The 21632-nt window shown below is 44.8% G+C and overlaps 1 protein-coding gene across 1 annotated transcript in view; it reads right to left on the reverse strand.

The window, feature by feature from the left end:
- CLVS1 (clavesin 1) overlaps positions 1-21632 on the reverse strand; it is a 100769-nt gene that overhangs the window by 2609 nt on the left and 76528 nt on the right. The window contains exons 3-4 of the mRNA XM_010158736.1: positions 15313-15423; positions 13941-14176 (exon numbers count right to left, since the gene is read on the reverse strand). Of these exons, the coding sequence (XP_010157038.1) occupies positions 13941-14176; positions 15313-15423 (347 nt within the window). The remainder of the gene's footprint in view (positions 1-13940; positions 14177-15312; positions 15424-21632) is intronic.

A 21632-nucleotide genomic window follows, 5' to 3' on the forward strand; every position in this document is an offset into this window, starting at 1 on the left:
GCACCACAACAAAGGACTTGCTGTCACGTTTGGATTTCTGTTTTCAAAAACCATCAATTTTTCATTTCCTAGAAAATGTTTCCCATTCTGTTTTAACTTAAATTTTACGTAGGAAAAAAGAAAACTACTCAAAGCTCAACAAAACTCTAAATTACTTTTTTAATATTCTTTATTTATGGTGAATATTACAAATGTAGATTCATGGAAAAATATTTTGGCAATATATATCAATGCAGCTCACAATCTAATATAATAACTCAATGTAAGCAATGTGTTTTACTGACCTAGAACATTCTGGAATATGTATTCCATAGCTGTGCTTAATGATGGAAAGAGGATGATTTGCAATAGGCCACCATTTCAGAAAACATGTTCAACTGATCGGTAACTATTTTGTGACTGTAGAAATTAATATAAATACTATTTGAAAAAATGCATCCAATCTGTTGGTCTCATCTTGCTTTTGTGTATCTAACACACATATTCAGTTCAAGGAAAGCAGTTGTATTCTAGATATGTGTATGTTTACATAATATTTAGGAGGTTTTGTATGCTGACTGTAGTTTTGAACCGAGGGTCCATTTAACTGCATTAACAGTTTCCTCAAAGGTCTTCACAATCACATTTCAAATTTTAAAGATAGAATCACAGGATGGTTTGGGTTGGAAGGGACCTTAAAGACCATCCAGTTCCAACCCCCCTGCCATGGGCAGGGACACCTTCCACTAGACCAGGTTGCTCAAAGCCTCATCCAGCCTGGCCTTGAACACTTGCAGGGATGGGGCATCCACAGCTTCTCTGGGCAACCTGTTCCAGTGCCTCACCACCCTCTCCGGGAAGAATTTCTACCTCATGTTCAGTCTAAATCTCTTTCAATTTAAACCCATTACCCCTTGTCCTGTCACTACAGGCCCTTGTAAAAAGTCCCCCCCAGCTTCCTTGTAGCCCCTTCAGGTACTGGAAGGCTGCAATAAGGTCTCCCCGGAGCCTTCTCTTCTCCAGGCTGAACAAGCCCAACTCTCTCAGCCTGTCCCCATAGCAGAGGTGCTCCAGCCCTCTGAGCATCTTTGTGGCCTCCTCTGGTCTCACTCCAACCAGTCTATATCCTTATGTTGAGGGTTCCAGAGCTGGACGCAGCACTCCAGGTGGGGTCTCACAAGAGCAGAGTATGGAGGGAGACCCCCCCCCCCCACCCTGCGGGCCACACTTCTGATACAGCCCAGGATACTGTTGGGGCTGCAGGTGCACTTTGGGTGTTCCTGCCCATGGCAGGGGGGTTGGAACTAGATGATCTTTAAGGTCCCTTACAACCCAAACCATTCTGTGATTCTATGATTGCTGCATCATATTTAGCTTTTTGTCCACCAGTATCCCTAAATCCTGATCTGCAGGACTGCTTTTAATCCATTCTTCATCCAGCCTGTATTTGTACTTGGAATTGCCCCCACTTAAGTAGAATCTGCTCGTGATTTTTGAAAGGTGTTTGGGTATCTAACTCCACCTCGATCTCCTATTGAAAAATAAATTACAGTCAATCACCAAACTCTGACTTGTCCTTTCAGTTTGCAACCTCCTTCCCATGAAAAGCACCAAAACACCCTCCTGCACAACTGTTTAAGCCATTTTGATGTGAAATAATAAATGAGCATTACGGAACTTCCCTTATTTAAGAGTCTCAGATTAAACTTTGGTCTTGTAAATTCTGTGGATGCTGTTCTGTCAGTAACCTATGGCAACCAGAAGTTCATAGCACCAGACAAAAGGATGTTAATTTTGCTGCCTTTCCATATCAATGCATATAAATACCTGACAAGGTGGAGCCAGACTCTTCTCAGTGTTATCCAGTGATAGAAGAGGCAATAGGCACAAATTGAAATACAGGAATTTCCATTTTAACATAAGAACAAACACTTTTCACTGTGAGAGAGGACAAACACTGGAACAAGTTGCCCAGAGAGGTTGTGGAGTCTTTATCCTTAGAGACCCAGCTGGACAGAATCCTAGGCAGCCTGCTCTAGCTGACCCTGCTCTGAGCAAGGTGTTGGGTAGAAGAACTCCAGAGGTTACTTCCTCTACCTTTTTGTGATACTCTGCCCACAGAAATGCCAGCTTGTCTGAACCATTGCAATTTACATTTCTCTATCCTGACAGGGCAGTCATTATGCTTTTGGGTTATCCACTTTGACAGTGTGGATGACATTCATCTGCTAAATGTAGGTAACTACTGCCATTTAAAGAACCTTAGGGTATCCAAGACAACCTTCCATGGCTGACTGTTATGACTCAGGATTTATAGAAGACTTAGAGAGGATTCATGTCCTTCTGGAGTAACAGATGGAGGCCAAAAGCACATCGCAGTGCCCGAAATCATGCAAGGTGCATATACTTAGGTAGTAGAGCCTCAGGCATGCTGTTGTTTCTGCAGGATGAATGCAACTAGTTTGCAATGTTCCAGACATGTCCAAGACATTTTGACCTGGGCCAGATATGAACTAATCAGATCTAAGCAGGAAACAGTAATTGCACTGGCCTTCTTCTTATATTATTGCATTTTGGTCACTTGTTTTTTGATTTGTCACCATCAGAAATCTGTGGTCACTGTGCTATAAATGGCAGAGAGAAACAGATACTCTCAGGGTGCAATTCATCTGACGTGTTCTAAACACATGATCAAATCATATGATTCATGGGTTGCCTACATTCAGGTCCCTGTTCTGATGAGTTGTCACCTGTTAACACCAGGGGGAACAGGTTTCATGATTTAGAAGGCAATGTTTCCTACATATCATAGCCATGACTGCCTCACACTAGATTACCTTCAATGCTTGCCTGAAATGTGGCACGTCCTCTCTGTGTGCTGCAACTTCAGAGTTATACAAATGAGTATATTTGAATTCAAAGCCTTTTGGCTTTCCTCCTTTCTCAGCTAAAAATTCTCAGTAACCAGTTTGGAAGATGCTTGGGTGTGGAATCTGGTTGAGTTAAATTTTAACACAAGTAGATAATTGTTTGTATCTCACAGATAAGGTCACTGTAGGGCCCTGAGCTGGCAGGCCCTATGCCTGTCTTCCTTTAACATGGTACGTGCGGGAGACTTAGCTCTTATACAGTGTGATCACTGTGGGCTGGGAGCCAAGTCTGAAGTAATTAAAAGACAAGTCAATGCCCATAGACTTTCCTAGGCTAGGTAACCTTGCTAACCTTCACTTAGGAAAGTGAAATGAAAATGGAAAGAAAAATGAATTATCAGTTACTTCTGAACCGAAGGTACCATTTGAGTGTGCTCCATTTAAAGCGTCAATCAAACCCCCCATGGTTGTTTTACTGTTCAGCAAGAATACTTGGAAGTCTGGAAAATCAACACTATCCAGCTGTTTCTCCAGCAGGTCAGCCATATATTTCAAATGACAGCACTGCATAGGTATGTAAATCACTATCTAGGAGAGCAGATGGCTTTATGTGTGTGTGGTCATTTTAATGCGGCTATCTCAAATTCAGTCAAAAACCATGTAAGAAGACTGAACGCAGACCTTCCAGCTGCAGTGACTCCTGGGGTGAACCAGCTCACAGGAATTGTGGTCTGTGGGTATCAGTTTTGTTTCCCATAAAAAATTAAATACAAAAATCCTGCACCAAGCTTACAGTAACTGCCAGTGTGTCATGGCATACTTGCCTTAAAAGACATCCTCCACTTCTTTTCATCACAGCTATGCTTTTCATCACAGCTATGCTGATGTGCTACAGCCCACCGGAGCAAGGACATATTACATTTGTCCTGGGCTTCTTTTGGAGGGTTTTGTGGAGGAAGGATGATGGTGGCACGTATTTTTTCCTCAAGTGCAGGAGACTTCAAGCTCTCAGAGTGACACACTGCAGCCAATCAATCAGATCACATCGTGTGACTCCATTCATCTACCTCTCACCTCCTATCTGCTCATTTCTCTCTAATTCCTTTCCCATTTCACCATCACCTCAGGGCTGTTCATCTCCCCATTATTCATTCCCTTTACAGAACATAATAAGCAGAGATAACATTTTTTTAAAATCACACCCATGAATTTTTGTACTGACAAGGTCTGAGGGGCAATGTCATTCTCTGCCTTCCCCCCTCCCCATCAGACAGCAGAGGAGGTTGCAGCACCCTACAGTGTGCTCTGCAACACACCTCAACGCTATGTCTTCATCAGGTGGGAAAACCAAGGATTTTTCCCCCAGTATTACAGAAACAACGCTGATGTGCAGGTGTGAAGTAATTGTGGTAAAAAGCCCTTGAAAATGAAATGCATGGGCAAGGCGTCTTGCAAGACATGTATGGCCCCGCAGGTGGTGTTGGCAGATGCAGGCAAGCTCTGCTCAGTGATGCACAGCTCCAGCGCAGAACCCGTGATGTGTGGCGCTCTGCCCAGGCTCATAAGCCCTGCTGAAACCTCTTGCTAATGCAACTCTGCAGCTTCTGCGCTTGCACTGGCTCCCAGCTCTGCCTTAAGACACGGCAGAGTTGGCTGCAAAGACCTGCCCAGAGGGGCAGCTTTGGTACACCAGCTGCAGCACTTCAAAGAGATGAAGCACAGCTGAGCTGGTCAAATGATCCGCCGTTGTGGGCAGTCAGGGGGCAAAGCAGCACAAAAACTCTGGCTTAACCTTACTGCCAGCCTGCAGGAAAACAGTGACAAGCTGCCACACTTTCCAAATGGGAGCTGGCTTTGTGGCCACCATGGCAGCAGTGGCCATCTTTCTCCCTGATGGTTAGCACATCCTAGGGAGAGGTCTCCGAGTACTGCCAAGGCACAACAAAGCCAAGTGACTGTGGCCCAGATCTGTGCTTAGCTGCATGTGTGAAGAAGTCTCTGTGACTGCATCTATACTGTTAAAGAGGTGACCGCTGCAGAGTGACCCCCGACAAGAGACCCCTCATCCCCCCTGTGCCCACCAGCAACCTCCATGCCCCTCCACTCCCAACACCTGGCCCCAGCTGCCTCTCTCCACCACAAGCCCTCACTGCAGGGCCTGCACCGAAGAGCTGTAGGGACGACACTGCCATGTTTGGCTCTAACCATGGCCCCGCTGGCTGTGCACCCTATCCTGACTCATCCCTTCACCCGACATGGGGACATAGACATACCCCTTGGCACTTACTGTAAAAACTGTTCTCTGGTGGGCTAAGACACAGATCTCAGCTTCCTGAACTGAGCAAACACAGGCTGTGGCAAAACCACACAGAAATGCTAAGGTATTTGGCATAGGACATGCAGTCTTATGCCTTAACGTCTCTCACACCCAGAGGAGAGCACAGGCCAGGTGCAATGCAGGGCAAATGAATAGCAGAGGCTATCCCTGAGCAATACAGACAGGAGTTGGTCTGTGCCACCGACCTTGGAATTAGGGTGCACAACTTGGCCTTTTTTCATTTATCAGTGTGGATGTGCCTGATATCTCCCCCTCCTAAGTGCTTCTGACTTTCCGTGTCGAGATCTTCCCTCATTCGCACCCCAAGTCCAAGCCAGGGGAATGGCATGGGTGGGAGCTTGTCCTCCCCATTTTATTTCTCTGCTATAGGCTGACTCCTCTACACACCTTTTTTTTTCCAACAGAAGGAATAGGAGCACCTGCTTCAGACAGGTGTCCTTAAGATCCTGGAGGAAAATTCTTAATCCCCTGGGGTGCAATATGTCACCCATCAAAAGGTAAGCATATTCATGAGGCCAAATAAAGACAACACTGCAGCAGCAGTACAGCAGATTTGGCAAGAGCTGCTAAAAATCGTACAGAATGTGGTATCCAGACAAAAGATAGGCCAAGTAATGAAGAAAATTTACTTCTCCCACTTTATGAATATTGCACACACACACTCCTATCATCACTATTCATGCTTTTCTGCTCACCCTCATTTGTGCCCACCCTAGCCTGACAGCTTCCGGTGCCTTTGCCTAAGCACTGCAGTCCTTTACACCTGCCCTGTCCTACAGCCTGCCTCTTCTGGTCCCATCCCAGTGATGCCTGTTCCCAGTATCTCACGTTTGCCACCAAATCATGGTCCCTTCAGTTCTGTGTGGCAATGAAAGGGAAGATGAAGCCCTGAGAGCAAAGGGTGTCAGTCGTCTTCCTCCTCCATCCTACATCAGAAATTTCCTGTCCTTATCCAGAACAGCACCGCAGCATGAAAGCAACCCAGCGGATGTATGATTTAGGCTGGAAAGTCAAACACTGCCACAGTGGAAAAAGCCAAAATGTTGTCTGTGGGAGCAACAGTCACATGGCTGGGTGTGTGGGGGCGTTGTGACCCCCGCATTGCGCCCCAGCCCCAGGAGCATGCACTGTTCTTTCTTGGAGGGCTCTTTCCTCCCTCAGTGCTCAGGGTAGATAGTGCCGAGCTAATAAGTGGCTATTTATTTTGCTTTCTTCTAGCAGTTCAGCGTGTGGCTCTGTGACACATTTGCTACATATTCTTCCAAGCCTGCTCTGAAGATCGCCTTTGTTAATTCCCTCCCTGCTTTTCTGTAGGCTTCATCAATGCAGTACTTGTGTGCCTTTTAAATGCTAATTCAGTTACTGCCATAGCACCACCGTGAGGTTTTTTTTTTTTTTATTTCCATTTTGCATGTGGAGAGCTGAAACCTAGTGAGATTAGGTCCAAGTATTGCTCTAATGTGGGGTGCCCATTTACCAGTGCCGAGGGTCTGATTTTGCAGAGTGCTCAGCATTACATGGCAGTTTGTGTGTTCAAAGCACGTGGCCCATTGATTTCTGTTGCAGGTGAGCACCGAGTATTTCTGGAAATTAGACCCCGGAGTCTACAGCTTGGCAGGCAGAAAATAAACAATGTGCAATATCACCATCTGTGTGAAGTTTGGTTTAAGTGCCTTGCCAGACCAATGCAGGGGCTTACGGAGAGACAAAACAGGATCCACTTCTCCAGGGCTGCACCCAACAGGCTTAATCAAAGGATCATCCCTGGTCTCCATCAGCCCTCCCTGTAAGGATGCCATTTTCTTTCTCACCAAGCGTGCTTCTTAGCCCAGGTCCTTCCAGTCCTTTATGCCTGCCTCACCTTTCAGTCCACCTTGGGGTTTCCATCCTGGTGACCCCAGTTCCCAGTATCCTAGCTGGGTCCACCACTGAACTCATCTCTCCAGTTCTCTGCCAACAGGAGGGAGGAGGCAACCCCAAGGGCATAGGGTGTTGGTCTGCCAAATCCCAGCTCCCTGTCTTGCTACAGCCTGGCCTAATTCAGGGAAAGTTGTGATCACAAGTGAAAGCTGTAACTACAAAAGCCCTCTGCTCCCCATGGCCCAGACAGGAGATGCACATTGTGGGCGCTGAACCATCAAACAGAGCTGAGCAAGTTTATTTATTCTGGGAGGCCAAGCTAAAGCATGAGACAATCCTTAGGGTCATTAAATGCTAAAATTAAATATGTTTCTACAGACCATGTGTGAATTGCCTTTTCAAAGGCTTGTAACTCAGCCAGATGTAGGTGGATTTTTCACAGGGCAGCAAAAGACATCAGCAGTGTAAACCCATTTGTTTTATCGTGTCATGTTGCTAATCTAAACTACTAAACTTTTGGCAAATTTATAGCCAGCTGAAGACATAATTTACAATGCAATATTTTAGGCAGCCTGAACAGCACTGGTTCTGCCATTTCCACCTCCAGCCTCTGTTTGCTCTCCCATGCACTGGTCAGTGGTAACTGAGTGCTGTAAACAGATGAAAAGCATGCTGTCAGTGCCCTCGGAGAGCAACTGATTTCCTGCCTTGTCCCAGGGGACCCCCAGCACCAAGCTACCCATCCCTCTTGTCCTTGGTTCAGCCATGGCTTTGCGACTCTGATGTCCTTCTCGGCTTCTCTCACTCCTGGCTCCTGAGGATATTCTGCACTGTTTCCCCTGCAGCCTCCCTGGACTTGCTAATGCGCCAGATCCACCAACTCCTTCCATTCCTCTCTGATGTATTATCAGAATTCTGGTCAAAAGCTATAAAACTGTCCAACAGCTAATAATCTGCATTGCTAGATAATGAATATGAATGTCCCTGGGACACCTGCTTTACTACCAAGGTATGTCTCATTCATAATCTGCGTATGGGGGAAGCATTTTCACAGAGACATTCAGAAATTCTACGCTGTTTGAAATAATTTGTAATAAAATAGATAATATAAGTCTTGTGCTGTAGGTCTCGCATATTACTGCTTCAACTGAAAGCTTCCATGGAGTCTTTCCCTTTTCCCCCAGCACGTGTGGAAATGCACCCTAGCTACAAGCAGAGCAACCTAGGTGTCATCCATGGGCACTGAGAAGTTTTCACACATTTTCATACCGATTTTTATTTGCTGGTATTTTACTACTTCTGCAGTAAATTGGTGCTGACTGTGAACCGGCATAAAACATGACCCATAAAAGCAGAACCATATGGTGGAGGAACATTAAGGTCACACCAAGGATAACAACTAGAAAGGTCTGCCTTGCACAACCCAGCTGGGCATATGGAGAAACCAGTCTGAAAAAATAAAAACCTTACATATGTCACCCCCACAAATGGCCCCTTTTGGATCTAAAACTGTTCCAGTCAGCATTAGTGTATACCAGTTGTGATATCCTTCTTTCTGGGAGCAGGATCCCATTTCTGAGAACCAACAATTAGTTTCAGCAACAAGTTCATTTGAAGATCAGGCCTTTTGAAAACATGTACATCAGGGGGCAATAATTGCAAACCCTAATCTGTACTTTAAAATCATTTCACTCTAATCTAGGACATAAAAAGCCACATGCTCTGACTCAACAACGTGGGGCAACACATTCTAACAAGGGGTTTTTTTTTGGCATTTTCAAATGCCTGAAATGGGGGCTTTTGATGAACTGCTAGTCAGGTCATGGCATCTTTAGACACGTTTCTACTTCACAGCAGGAAAAGTTAACGGTGATGTGATGCATGAATTGCACATTTTCACAATCAGCGTGCTTGGCTCTACTTTAAAACTTCTACTTTAAAAGTTTTACCCTAGAATTTCCTGACTCTAATGAGCTTGACTTGGTGACAGTAATGCTCTTGCAATCCATGTTATCCCAAGAATAATTTGTAACACCAAATTTGATTAAATTTATCCTTAATTAAACTTGGATTATATAAACTTGATTAAACAGCACAGGTGGTTTGGCCAGAATATATATGAAGCTGTTAGGTAAAATTTCCTTTCTCTGCAGGGCAATTTTAAATTGCAATAGGTTTCCAGAGCTGTTTGCACTGGCAGCAGGTTAAAAGCGAGCCCTCTTTTGATGCCTGGGAGGGCAGAGAAGGAGCAGTCAGCTCCCAGGTTGTGCTTGGTGAGAACAAAGACAGAGAACAGTCTTTGTCACCTGGACTGAAGATCGAGTTCAGACATCAAGAACTGACCCAGATGCAGCCACCGAAGGGCAGATCTTGTAAAGAAAAGCAAGTCACAGGAAGGCAACGTGCTACTGCAGCTTACCTGCTGCTGCTGGACCCGAGTGTAAGAGCGGGGTGGCACTAGGGAAAAATGAACCTCTACAAAGAACTGAGCTCCTTCACATCTTCCTCAGTCACTGAATCCATCTCTCCAGCCGGACATGGTTGCTCGGTGGGGTTAGGTGCCCAAATAACTGCAGGCACCCACTGTGGCTGGCCAAAAGGCTGTGCCCTATTGGCACAGTGATACGCTGAGAGCAGTCTCTGACTCTTAACTGCTAGGCTTAACTATCCACCCTAACTATTTATTACACTGCACACCCAGATAAAACCTCCAGCTGTTCCCCAAAACAGCAGCTCATCAACAAAAGCCAGCAGAGTGCCTGAGGCGAGTGCTTTGCTTTTGTGCTAGCTCCCTGTTGACCTAAGCAACCCAAGGCCCGGTTTGGCCATCGCTGACAGGGAGGTGATTTTCTTCCCTGTGCTCCGAATTTTCAGGCCAAATTTTCACATCTTAATAAATAGGTATGTTCTGAATGGATTTTGTTATTGTTGCTTTATTTATTTATTTATTTCCCCCCTGGCCATTAAGGCTCATTATGTGGAGTCATCAGCTGTTTCCCATCTGCTCATACAGTACTTGAGTTCTGGGGTTTTTCCAGGGTGTGAGATAATACTGCAGATGGGAGTGCATTTTCTACTGTTTTGATTTTGCCCCAGTGGGGTTTCGTGTGGCCACTGGTGGAAAAATGATAATTGCACTGGTTTTGATTAAAGATTTTCTGTATTATAGAAATCTCAAATCTCAAGATTTTCAAGATCATGTTGCAAACTAGAGTCAGTGGCAGGTTTTTCCTAAGATGATTTTTCAATCCTTTTTCCATCTACAACGCCTTCATTCTCTGAAGTAAACAAGGACTCTTTTTAGTGAACAAATCTTGTGTAATTCATATACGTAGGGAAAAAACACCCCTGCTGGTGGCTGGGGAGATGATAAATTCTGGTCCCATTGCTGTTAAGGGGAGCAAAAATTGGAACCTAATGAGATTTTGAGTGGCAAGTCTAGTCTCCTGTGACCACTGGTAGCCCCCTCATGTGACACCCTCCACACAAGTGTCAGTTGGGTTGTTATATTGACAAGCTGTTTCACTAATTCACTCCTCTGATGGCTTGCAAACATCCTCTAATTTGCAGCCAAGGTATACCTTAGTCACCTTATACATATTTGATCCCATGCCTAAATTGTCCCTTTTCTCAAATACCTGTTCTCTCTCCCCAGTTTTTACTCCTATATTTGTAGAGAACAATGACATCCGTTTCAACCTTTGCTCTGTGAGGCTGAACAAACCACTCTCCTAGAGCTTCTTGCTGGAAAAATATGCTCTCCTCACCCTCCTTGCAACTCTCAGGTGAACTTGTTTCAATTTATATTCATCTGTCCTGGTGATGGGAGCCAGAGCACTGCTGTCAGTCCTGAAGCCAATGCAGGGGAATGTACCTGCTCCAGTTTCACTCCCCTGCACTGCTGCTTGGTGACACGTTTTCTCCTGGTCTGCATCTTGAGACTTTTACTTTAATTTTCAGGTGATGACTTCAGTTTGATTTCAGTCACATCTTGAAAATGCCTACTTTCTTGCCTCTACATTCATTTTGTAATCCAGAGTAAGTGGCTACAGAAGTATTTGGATCAGTTATTCTCTGATTCCATTTTCAGATCTGCAATTCCTATCTTGATTTCTCACTATCTCTGCTCCTAAAATTGCTAGACACTGTATTTGGAGTAGGTTGAGCCCAGGGATTCTCTCTAGGTGCAGGATGGTGGAACTACATCTCACAGGGACCACATTTCTCTGTGGGTACAGTGTAAGACTCCAAGCTATTCTAGCAGCACTGAGATCCAAAATTCAGGAAGGTTTAACACAGCACTGGCCCAGTGGCAGCTCTATTGAGGATGTGTTTGTATGGCTTTACAGCGAGTGGCCACAGAGCCAGGAGGGGTAACCTGCAACCCTGCACCTTGTCATGCAGCAGGATGGTGCCCTGGGCTGAGGAGGGATGGAAAACCACCATCCCACCAACCTCTGGGGTAAATCCACCTCTCATAAGCACTGCCCTCCCCTGCAGCTAATTACTGGGCAGGTAAACCTGCAGTAATATCTGGGAAGTCAGAGAGAAAAAGACCCATACTTGTTCAGCAACGCTTTTCATCCTTGAATTACAGAAACCAAAGATGACTCAGTCTTTATATACTTAGCCTTAAGTGTTAAAGAAAAGGTCAGCCACCTTTTTTTGTTAAACCCAACACTTCAGCATAGAAACACTTACAAAAGTACCATGTTTACTCAAGAATTTACATTTTTTTAAGATTGTGAATGGAGGAAGAGAGGAGAGGTTTTTAATGAAACTGCAAAATTGCTTTAATATGGGAAAAAATGGTAGGGAAATTGTGAGGAGGGAATTTAAGATGAAGGCTAATGCTAGGGGATAACCTACGCCTAGTGTAAACTTCCCTGGAGTATCCAGGAATCTCAGCCATGGACTGAGACTCTTGTTGTGTGAGAGATGTATGAACCTAAAGAGGCAAGGAGCAGGGGGATATATAAAGACAGATAATGCTGGTAGAAGTCTGTAGACCTTTTAATAAGCCTTAGATATGAATCTGGTCTAATAAATCTAATAGAGCACACAATTATGCTTCCTAAGCATAGGCTTTCACCTCAAGTTAGGCCAAACCATAATTCCAGGGGAAGAAGAATCAAAGCAAATATTCATAGGAGGAAATCTGTCGAAGCAGTAAACTTTTCACCTCTAACAGCTAGTAATGACCACGGGATACAAGATCAGATGGCTCACTTAACCGCCAAGTAACGAAATTAGGCTAAAAGTTAGATCTAGTCTGCCCAGAGGCAACATGACAAATTAGATTCATCTACTCGCCATATTTGTATTAATGTACTTTTGTATTAGTGAACAGATTATAGAAGAAGGTTTTGCCTCGAGGCAGGGTTTTCTGGCACTGAACTAATTTTCAAGCTGAGGTTCTCCCCTGAGGGCATGATAAGGCCCTCCCTTCTTTGCAATGGAGGACCCAATCCTCAGCAAAGATTTACGTGTGATGAGCTCTTAATACTTCAGAGCTTTAAAAACTGCAGATCTCTTTATATAAAAGCTGCATAAATTTCACACTCTCAGTACCTATATATTTTAATAATAATAGAATGTTTAGCTAGTATCTTTCTAAAGTAATTTAGTGTGTTCCACTGCTAGTATTTTAAAAAAGAAATAAAAAGAATAGTTGTTTTAAAATCAGCTCTCTGGGACAAGCTCTGTGAACTCATCCTGGGTCCCAGTCTCAGCTGGAAGTCAGTAGTGAGAACTGCTGACCATGCAGATGACCAGCTCTCTTCAGCCCATGGCGGTCACCCTGCAAAGGGATGTAGTCCCACATTCTCATGGCCCTGTGAGTCGTGGGACTCACAGCACTTAACGTCACTTACAAGCATGAGTGTTTTCAGCACGAGGCTTCACTTTGCAGCTGTAGTAGCTTGGTACCCCTCTGACCTGGGAGGGAGCTGTGAATCAAGAATGCATTTCTTTTTCCTCTGAAGATGAAAGGCTTCTAAAATTAATTGTATGACATTATGGCTTGTCTGTGTTGTCAGTTTTGATTTTGCTGTGACAAAATGATGGCCGGTCCCTGTCACACAGAGTGATGCCAGGGCTGCGAGCACCGCACTCATCAAGTGGCAGCAGTGAGTGAAAGCATGGCTGCAATCTACATGGAAAACAGTGTCACGGAGGGTGAGGTAAGTGCAGATGTTGCACTCCTGCAGGGAGGCCAACCCTGCCATCGCTCACTGCGGATGGCATTGGCTCTGCCCTACCACCCTCAGACCCTCATCAGGTGTCTAAACCTCCTCACCCTAGCCCTAGCAAAACTAGAGAGGTGTTCATTTTAAGCATTCAGAGTAGAATGCATAACCAGTAGATCTAAAATCAGAGATCTTAAAAGAGCAGCTCCATCGCCTTAGCAGGGCTGGATGCAGAAAGCAGGAGTGGAAGCAGCAGGAGGAGACCAACCTATTTTCCCTTTAGAGGGCAGTGGTGTTCATCGTACAAAAGCTCCACTTCCGAGGAGATAAACCCCTTACCGTTAACAACGGGGGTCAGCAGCACCACAGCAGCAGCAAGTAATAGGAACCAGCACCGAAGCGGTGCCACTGGCCGCTCTGCGCCATGAGCACCTCACTCTGATACCCTTTCTGTAATGCTCTGTGCAGGGGCTCATTAATTTCCCCTTGTTTTCCTTCACAGTAATCAGATGAGTAATTACGGTTCCACAGAGAGGCTTCCTTTCTCCCGCCACACCGTGAGCACAGTCCAGGGTGAAGTGCTCCTTACTGTCAGTGCTTGCCAAATTACAGCCTCTCTCTGAGCCAGACGAGCTCTTCCTGCTAGATTTATACCAAACCTTTTCAGACAGCCAAATAAGAGATGATTTCAAAGGCAGTACTAACCTTTTCATGGGTTTGGGCGAGGCCTCCCGCTCCAGGTTGGAGGAGGCGTGCTTGACGTGCATGGCGTTGTAGGAGGTGTGGGTGTACTCGTTTTCATCGCTGTAGTCAGGACCAAGTAACGTTCGAGCCCACGTCCCCATGTCGTACGGAGGAAGAGTCCCCCCGAATTCAGAGGGCAGGCATTCAGGGTGTATTAGCTGGTGAAGGCTGTTCAGGTTGTTTCCATGAAGAAAAATCTTTAACAAATAAAAAGAAAGTTCAAAGTCATCAATTCCTTACTTCATTAAGTTCAACAATAACAACGCTAATGAAGTGTGGAGCATCATTCGTCAACGCTGCAGTTTCAGGTGGGAATTTCTGAAGCACTCAGCCCCGGTTTGGGCAGGCAGGAGGATTAGCTTTGGAGTGTGCAGCTGAAGAATTAGGCTGGCACTGTAAACACTTCTGAAAATCCTGATTTGCTTGCTTTTGGCACATGACACTTTCACTTTCATAAGTACCAGATCAGGGAAAGTGGAAGCCAGGAATAATCACTGATTATTGCCATTATAAGAGGATAGAGGCTTGTACGAAGAGCAGTGAGAAGAAAAGGGAGTGGAGCTTAGCAGACAGAAGATGTGAAGGCTAAGTCCTCAGCGCCTGAGAGGACAGCCCAGCCCCGCACCAGGGACCCACGTTTCCCCAGGGGTGTACTGGCCTGTGTCGCCACTTTGCACGGCTTCAGCGACATTTGTCTCTCTAATCCCTCTTTGCTCTCAGGATGGTGCTGCCCTTATCCTGCCTGGTCACACACCACCAGGGTGGGTTCTGGGGCCTCCTGAGAGGTGATCCAGTGGTTGTTTGATAGACTGCAGAGGACAAAGGGCCAAGATGACTGCAGGAACACAGGAACACGAGAGTTTCAGTGGGGAAGACCTGTGTCTTCTGCAGTGTGAGCAAACAGCCTTCAGGCATGGGCGTTGCTTGTGGGAACGAGTGTGTTACCACCACGTGAAAACAGTCCACTTGCAAAAGAAATGAAATACGAAATTTTAATCCTACCAAAAGAGTTGAGCTGAAGTTTCCCTCACTGAGGGTGACTTCAGCCAGGCCTCATAATCCCTCCACGTTGCCAGTTCTCTCTATGCCTGAGCATGTCCCATTAAAATGTATCTGCACCCTGTTAGAGGTAACAGCTCTCTGGTCCCTGTCTGAGTTACTGATTCAATCCAGCCCGTTGCAAACTCTAACTTTTTATAATAACAGCAATTGTCTGAGGCCATATGAAAAATGCAGGGAGAAAAAGAAGGAAGAAAAGAAAGCAGGCAGCTATTCAGCTACTCCGGCTCTGCAGCTTCCTATTCCCTCCCCCTCCCCCGCCCCTTCTAATTACCCTCTTCCTTGTCTTGTCTTTGAGGAACGGTTTGATTAGCGTGTACAGGGCATGGATGTACCAGGGCTGGTTGACAAAATGGACTCCTCCAAAACGGGCAGGAAAGCTGTCCTACAGAAAGAAAGAAAAGGAAGGCCGTTAATAGGTGCAGTGCTTTAGTCCAGCAGTCAATAGGATGAAAGTCAGAGGAAGAAGTCTGCCTCTTTCCATCTGCACACGAGCACTGGGCTTGCTGGGAGGGAGGCGGGAAGGAGATGGGAAAAGAAAGACGCCTGGAAACGTTTGCATCAGTTTCTTGTGTCAGCAGGCGCAGCCCCTTCTCCCCACCACGCACTAACGCACCAATGGCAGATGATTTAAAGCAGGCTCTCAGCTACCGCGCCTGAACAATTTTTAACTCCGTCAGGGCATCTGACTTGGCTGGGGTGGGAAATGAGAGGGGGGGTGGCTGATGAGCCCCGCTCCCTCAAGGGGCAGATTTCTAATTTCTCATTGTGCGGCTTAAGGGAAGCCCCCGGTTCCCACGCACACGGCTGCGCACAACTCACCTTTTCACCCTTCAGCCTCCTCGCCTCCCCCCTGCTAAAATCATCATTACAATGGCTGACCTTTCGGGGTGAGCGAGCAGCGTATTATGGGGAGGAGGATGGGTGGGAAATGCTGATAAGTGAAGGTGTAGGGAGAGCGCACCATGACGGCACCATGGAAACTGCCGGAGCCCCGCGCCGCTGTGCACAAACCCCCTCGGCATTAGCATGCAGGTAGCATCCCGACGGGGAGGTGTTTCCTACTCCGCTCAGCCCGCCTGGCACGCTTAATAAAGGAGGAGGTTGCTGGCGTGCCTTTAAAGGCTGTTGTATATTGTGATGGGTATTTTGTACCTACAATCTCATCTAACAAATGTCCGTCAGGGAAGAGCCTAGGGGTAGATTTTTTTGCATTGCATAAAGAGCGGGATGACCGCTGCTTCTGTGTACTCCAGCGAAAGGAGAGGTGCCTGTCTCTCCCCCATGAAGGGAGATCCTGATGAAGCCGTCCTCATCCTGCCTGTGCTCCTAACCCCCACAGCTCAGCATATAAAGACAGAGCATAATCAGGTCTCTTCCTTCAGGGCTTTGGTTTCTGGAATCAGGCAGGTTCCTTCCCCCCACAATTAGCACGGGGTATCCTGGGGCTTTCTCTCACCTTCCTCCAGAGCATCAGAGGTTGTGCACAGCTGGTGAGGATAAGGGGTGGATTGTGAGATGATATGGAAAATCCCCTTTTACACCTGCTCAGAAAGCTTCTGTGTGGCTTCAAGGTCTAATTGTTTCCCAGATTTAGCACTATGTAGGCATCCCACCACCTCCTACTGCTCAGGGCAGATTGGCAGGACTCTCTGTACTCTTCAGTACTGGCCATGGGTTGTCCTGGCAGTCATCTTAAGGCATGCTTGGGTAATGTTTGTGAGCAGCCACAGGCACTAAGTGATACCTTTCACTTTTGCTACACAGTAGTATATGGCACTTACACCTCAGACACATCAGTTTACCCGAAATCATTGCAAATGTCAATATTGGATGCTCTGTGCAAGACTAGTGGGTAGTCAGGCCAGCACGCAGGAGGCCAAGCAGCGTCACCTAATAGGTGATCCCATTTTAAATCCCAGAAAACCATGAGCTGAGCTTTTTAGGGATGGCACATGCTCTGTTGGAAGTGTACATTCAATATAAAGATGACTGTATTACACTGCTGTGGGAATATTCATTAGAATTTAGGGTCACGGCTCTGTCATATTTCAGTGCTGCAGGTTGCACTGATTTCAATGAGGCTGTGCTGAGAAACTGCTGCAGACAATCTGAGCCCACCTAAGAAAAACACGGACAAACAGAAGTCTGAAATGAAACCCAAAGGGATTTCCTACCCTACCTAAAATTGGGTTTTAGACCAGGCCAGACCAGACCAGACCAAAAAATGCCCATCTCATGCAAAATTCACATATTCAGTTCCGTTCCTCCCACATGGGAATAAAAATTTGAAGATTTGAAACTTTTTCCAGGATATTCTAAAAATAAAAATAAATATTAAGACATATTGGAATGTTCCATGTTTGCATTTTTTTTCACTTTTTTAATTCTATATTTTTCAAGCCAGCTGCCATCCCACAAGCTGTATCTCTACCTCAAAAGTTCTGGACTCCTTTATTCTTTGGGTCTAAGCTGTCACAGCCATCCCAGGTTGTACCATAACAACATAGCTCGGTGTGGAAGATACAGTCTGAGTTTGAAGCAAAGGACAGTAAAGCAATGAGAGATGGGAGGTAGGGTAATAGCTTTAAGACACAGAGATTTGAACAGACCCAAAAAAGAAAAATTGTTTTGCCTTCTCACTAGAATGCACAGATGATATTAATCACAAACTTCAGTGAGAAATGTCAGTCAGACTTCATTTCCAAGGGGGAAAGTGGTTCTTGTAGAGGGTGTTGGCCAGCCTTAATGATACCATATTACCCAGAAAGGTCTGAATGCTAAGAATTATAGGAACCAGCCAGAGGTTTAAACTGGCAGACTGCCCCTGGAAAAGATCAACTAAGGAAAAGGATGTACTTCGCTTTATAGAAAATGAATTTTACATCCACCCAACACAGACTGTTGAGACCATGAACTAGATTCTGTCTGGTACATGAGTGTATTAAGTGTTACAGGAAAGCCCCTCATATAACAGTTCTATTCAAAGGCAAGTGCTTTCTTTTCATTCTGAAAGTACACCCAAAAATGCACAAAGAACCTTGAAAAAAATAACATGATGGCCAGGAAAAAAACAACACCCAAATAACATTTTTTTGTGTGTAACTTTCTGCTAATTTTTGTTGCTTACCTTATTAAGCACAATAGGCTCAATTTGACCTTCATCCCTCAGTCCACCTGCCTTTTTAAGGCTGTCAATTAGAACAAGGACAAAAACATAATTTTTTTTTTTAAACCAAAGAAATTTGATATGGGAATCATCCAGACACTGTTTGGAACCGCAACATGCCAATTTTGCAGAAGTCCCTAATTAGAGCAGAGCTGTCTTGGAAAGAAAAGCTCCCGTCTGGAGGTCTGCCTTGCACAGTTCCAGGAAGATGTATGAGACCTTTCCCACACCCCACTTAGTGTCTCTGCTGCTTTCCCTGGGGCAAGGTGAAAGTAGCTGAAATTGATTTTCTGCTGGAGAGCTTTTGCTTTTAGGAATTCTCTTTTGATTTCTCATGTCTTGCGATTCCTTGGGAAGGTGTATTTTATAATGAGGTACATTTTTTGGAGCCTACTGTGGAAAAGACCCTGGGATTATGGCGCCTTTTCTTCACCTGATTCCTTGTTAAAAATGCCCAATGCTGAGGATATATTTACATTTTGTTCAAATGGCCTAAACAAAATATAACGTGCAGGAATTAGTGTGATTATTTGTGGGCACTACTGTCATTTAACCTGAAAACCAGGCTGGACCTAGTAGCATGTTGCTCAGAGATGAAATTGCAGCGTAAGTAAATACATCCAACCCAGTGCTAATCTAGTTAAGTTGCTACTCAGCAATAGCAGGGAAAAATAAGACACTCCAGATACCTGCTCAGGCATCTAGCTCACTCCAGAGTCAGACCAGGTTTTCTTCACTGGGACCTGAAGTGAACTAAACCAGGGATTATATCTAACTATGCTGCAGTGGTACCTTTCCCACACTACAAAGGGAAATTTAGAGAGACAAAATTGTCCAAACACAGGGGTTTAGTTGTCACTGTTGATTAAAAGAAAGTGGTGCCTTAAAAAAGTTGTCTTTTTTAACTTTATATATATTTTTTCTTTTCTATTTTCAGTTTTGGCCCCCTCCATCATCCTCAAAGAAAAGAAAGAAATGAACACTTGAGTGTCACAGTGGAGCTGCCACGGACATCCCAAAATCCACACAGGCCTCACTACATCTTTCATTTCAGATTGGAAAAGTGCCTCTAAGCTTGCAGATCAGAGGAAAATGTTCTGGAGATCATTGTTTCCTTTCTTTGCTCAGGCCTCCTGTGCAGGCAAATTTCTGAACTGAAATGAGTCAGGGACTGAAAACCCTCAGTACATGATGTTCCACTAAATGGCTCGGGAGTGATAGCTACGAGGTGAATGGGAGACAATTTTTCACATTTCTGCCTGTTCTTGACTTCATGACATCTATGTCTTTTGGCATGGGTATGCATCAGAAACCTTTTACTGTTTTGTTGTTCTGAACTTCCTGAAAGCTAAAAATCAGATGATCTTCCAGCATCTCCTCACACCAAAGTGTGGCATAAAAGCAAAGATATTGTTGAAGCCAAAATTAGGAATAAATCCAACCTGATGCTTGAGGCCAATCTTTTTGATCTTCTTGAACTGACTTCATAGACCAATGACCTGAGCTCAAAAACTAAATTACAGCATATTTCTAGGTTTCAGGATGTCTGAATTTTGTGACACAAATGTTATTAAAATACTTTCATAACTTCTACCCTTTGCAATCAGAAAAGCAAACATGTATCTTTCCATCCAAATGCACTTTAATCTCAACCATATTTGCCAGTTTACTGCAAATCAAAATATAATCCCCTTTGAAAGAAAAAAAATTACCTTAGATTCAGGAAGATTTCAATCATAAACAATACTGTTTAAACCAAAAGGTCATTTAAACTGAAGATAAAAACAGCATCTTTGTGCCTGTGAACTTACATAATCAGTCTCCGCAGTGGATTAAAGCTCTCACAGACTGTATTAATAGTTCAGGAAGATTTTATTAATAGTTCAGTGATAGTTTCTCCACAGAGGGTTTCTGTGAGTGTGTGATTTTAATGGATTAGCACGATAAGGGAAGGAGGCTTTCTGCTCTCCAGCTCTGGGTCCAAATTCAGGCTCCGAAACACTGACAAGTGGTTAAAAGATGTTGTCCCCCGATTGTATGACTTTGTCAGATATTGGGTAGGTTGTGTCTATCAAAAGCACATTCCTGAGTGGGATTGAATGGATGCCACATAATGTCCTTGGTGCGGACTGTCTTGTAGTACGTGCTGGGAGAGCAGGTAAAGTGTCCCATCGCTACAGCTTCAGCTTCTAATTTTAATGCAACTCCTAAGAGATGAATGCTTAGTTCAGGAAATCCCACGGGCAGGAGGCAGTGGGAGGCAGTGGCAGGGTTGGGGGCCACGGGGATCCTGGGAGCGGGCTGCTCCCCCACCTCTCCCGAGCAGTGTCCAGGGCAGGAGGAGCCAAGACTGCCCCCGCTCACCTGCTGCAGTGCCTACTCTGGGCCCAGGAACATTCCCTATCTCCGCCTGGACAACTTGCTCATCTTTCTGTTATCTCTTTTTGCTCCCCTGTGTTTTTGAAGAGATGGGAATGCAAAATTAATGTTGCCGTTGGCGATAATTGCAAACTCGTTTGCTTCTACCTTAGCATGCCCTCAGAGTACACAGGGCTTGGAAATAGCTGCAGAGTAGGTGAAAACCCTTAAAAAAAAGACATTAGTGCTAGTAATATGGCAGTCCTGACCTGCTCGAATACAGCCGTAAAAAGAATTCTTGCGACTGTGATGGACTCATTTATGTTGGGTAAGCTGTGACTGTAACTGCTCACACAGAAATGCTCTCTTTCCTTTGAAGCATATAGTAGCAAAGGATTGGAGCAAAGTCACAGGAAAATATGAGTACTTAGTTTATTTTTACACCGCATACCCACATATGTAGATGAGTATACTCCGAAGTACTGCTGTCAGGGAAGTGGAATTGAAAAATTAACACTGGGATGCATTCTCCTAGATATTTTTTATTATGTTTGTTATCTCTCCCAGTGCACTTGATAACTTTTAAAATTTAGTCATTGGCAAGTGGCTTTCTCCCAGTCATTACTGCACATTAGTGAGGTCCTACAGAGCATCTGTTCATGGGTGTTGGCAGATGGCACCAATAAATCAGGTTATAGAATACAGATTTGCTCGGTAAACTTTGATTTGTCCTGATAGGATCATGCTGTCATATCATCTGGTCTAACAAAATAACTTGTAACCTTGGGGCAAAAAGGGTATTTCTTCACTATCTTTTTACAAGAAACCTTTTGCTGTACCAGCTCGGAATAATTTAGGAACAGGAAATTTCCCAGAAGCAGTGACTCCTTTGGATTGACACCCTACCCCTGTGTTGCTTTTTTGCTTGGTATGTGCCCCTGTTGATTTCAAAATGTTTCACACACTTAAGGTACAGACTGAGTCTCCTTCTAGAACGAAAAAAAAAAAAATAAGATGAATAAATACATCAATAGAGAAACAGCAGGGTCATTCAGGGGCTTGGTTGA

The sequence above is a fragment of the Eurypyga helias genome, unplaced genomic scaffold (assembly GCF_000690775.1).
Source record: "Eurypyga helias isolate BGI_N326 unplaced genomic scaffold, ASM69077v1 scaffold689, whole genome shotgun sequence".
Classification (NCBI taxonomy): Eukaryota; Metazoa; Chordata; class Aves; order Eurypygiformes; family Eurypygidae; genus Eurypyga; species Eurypyga helias.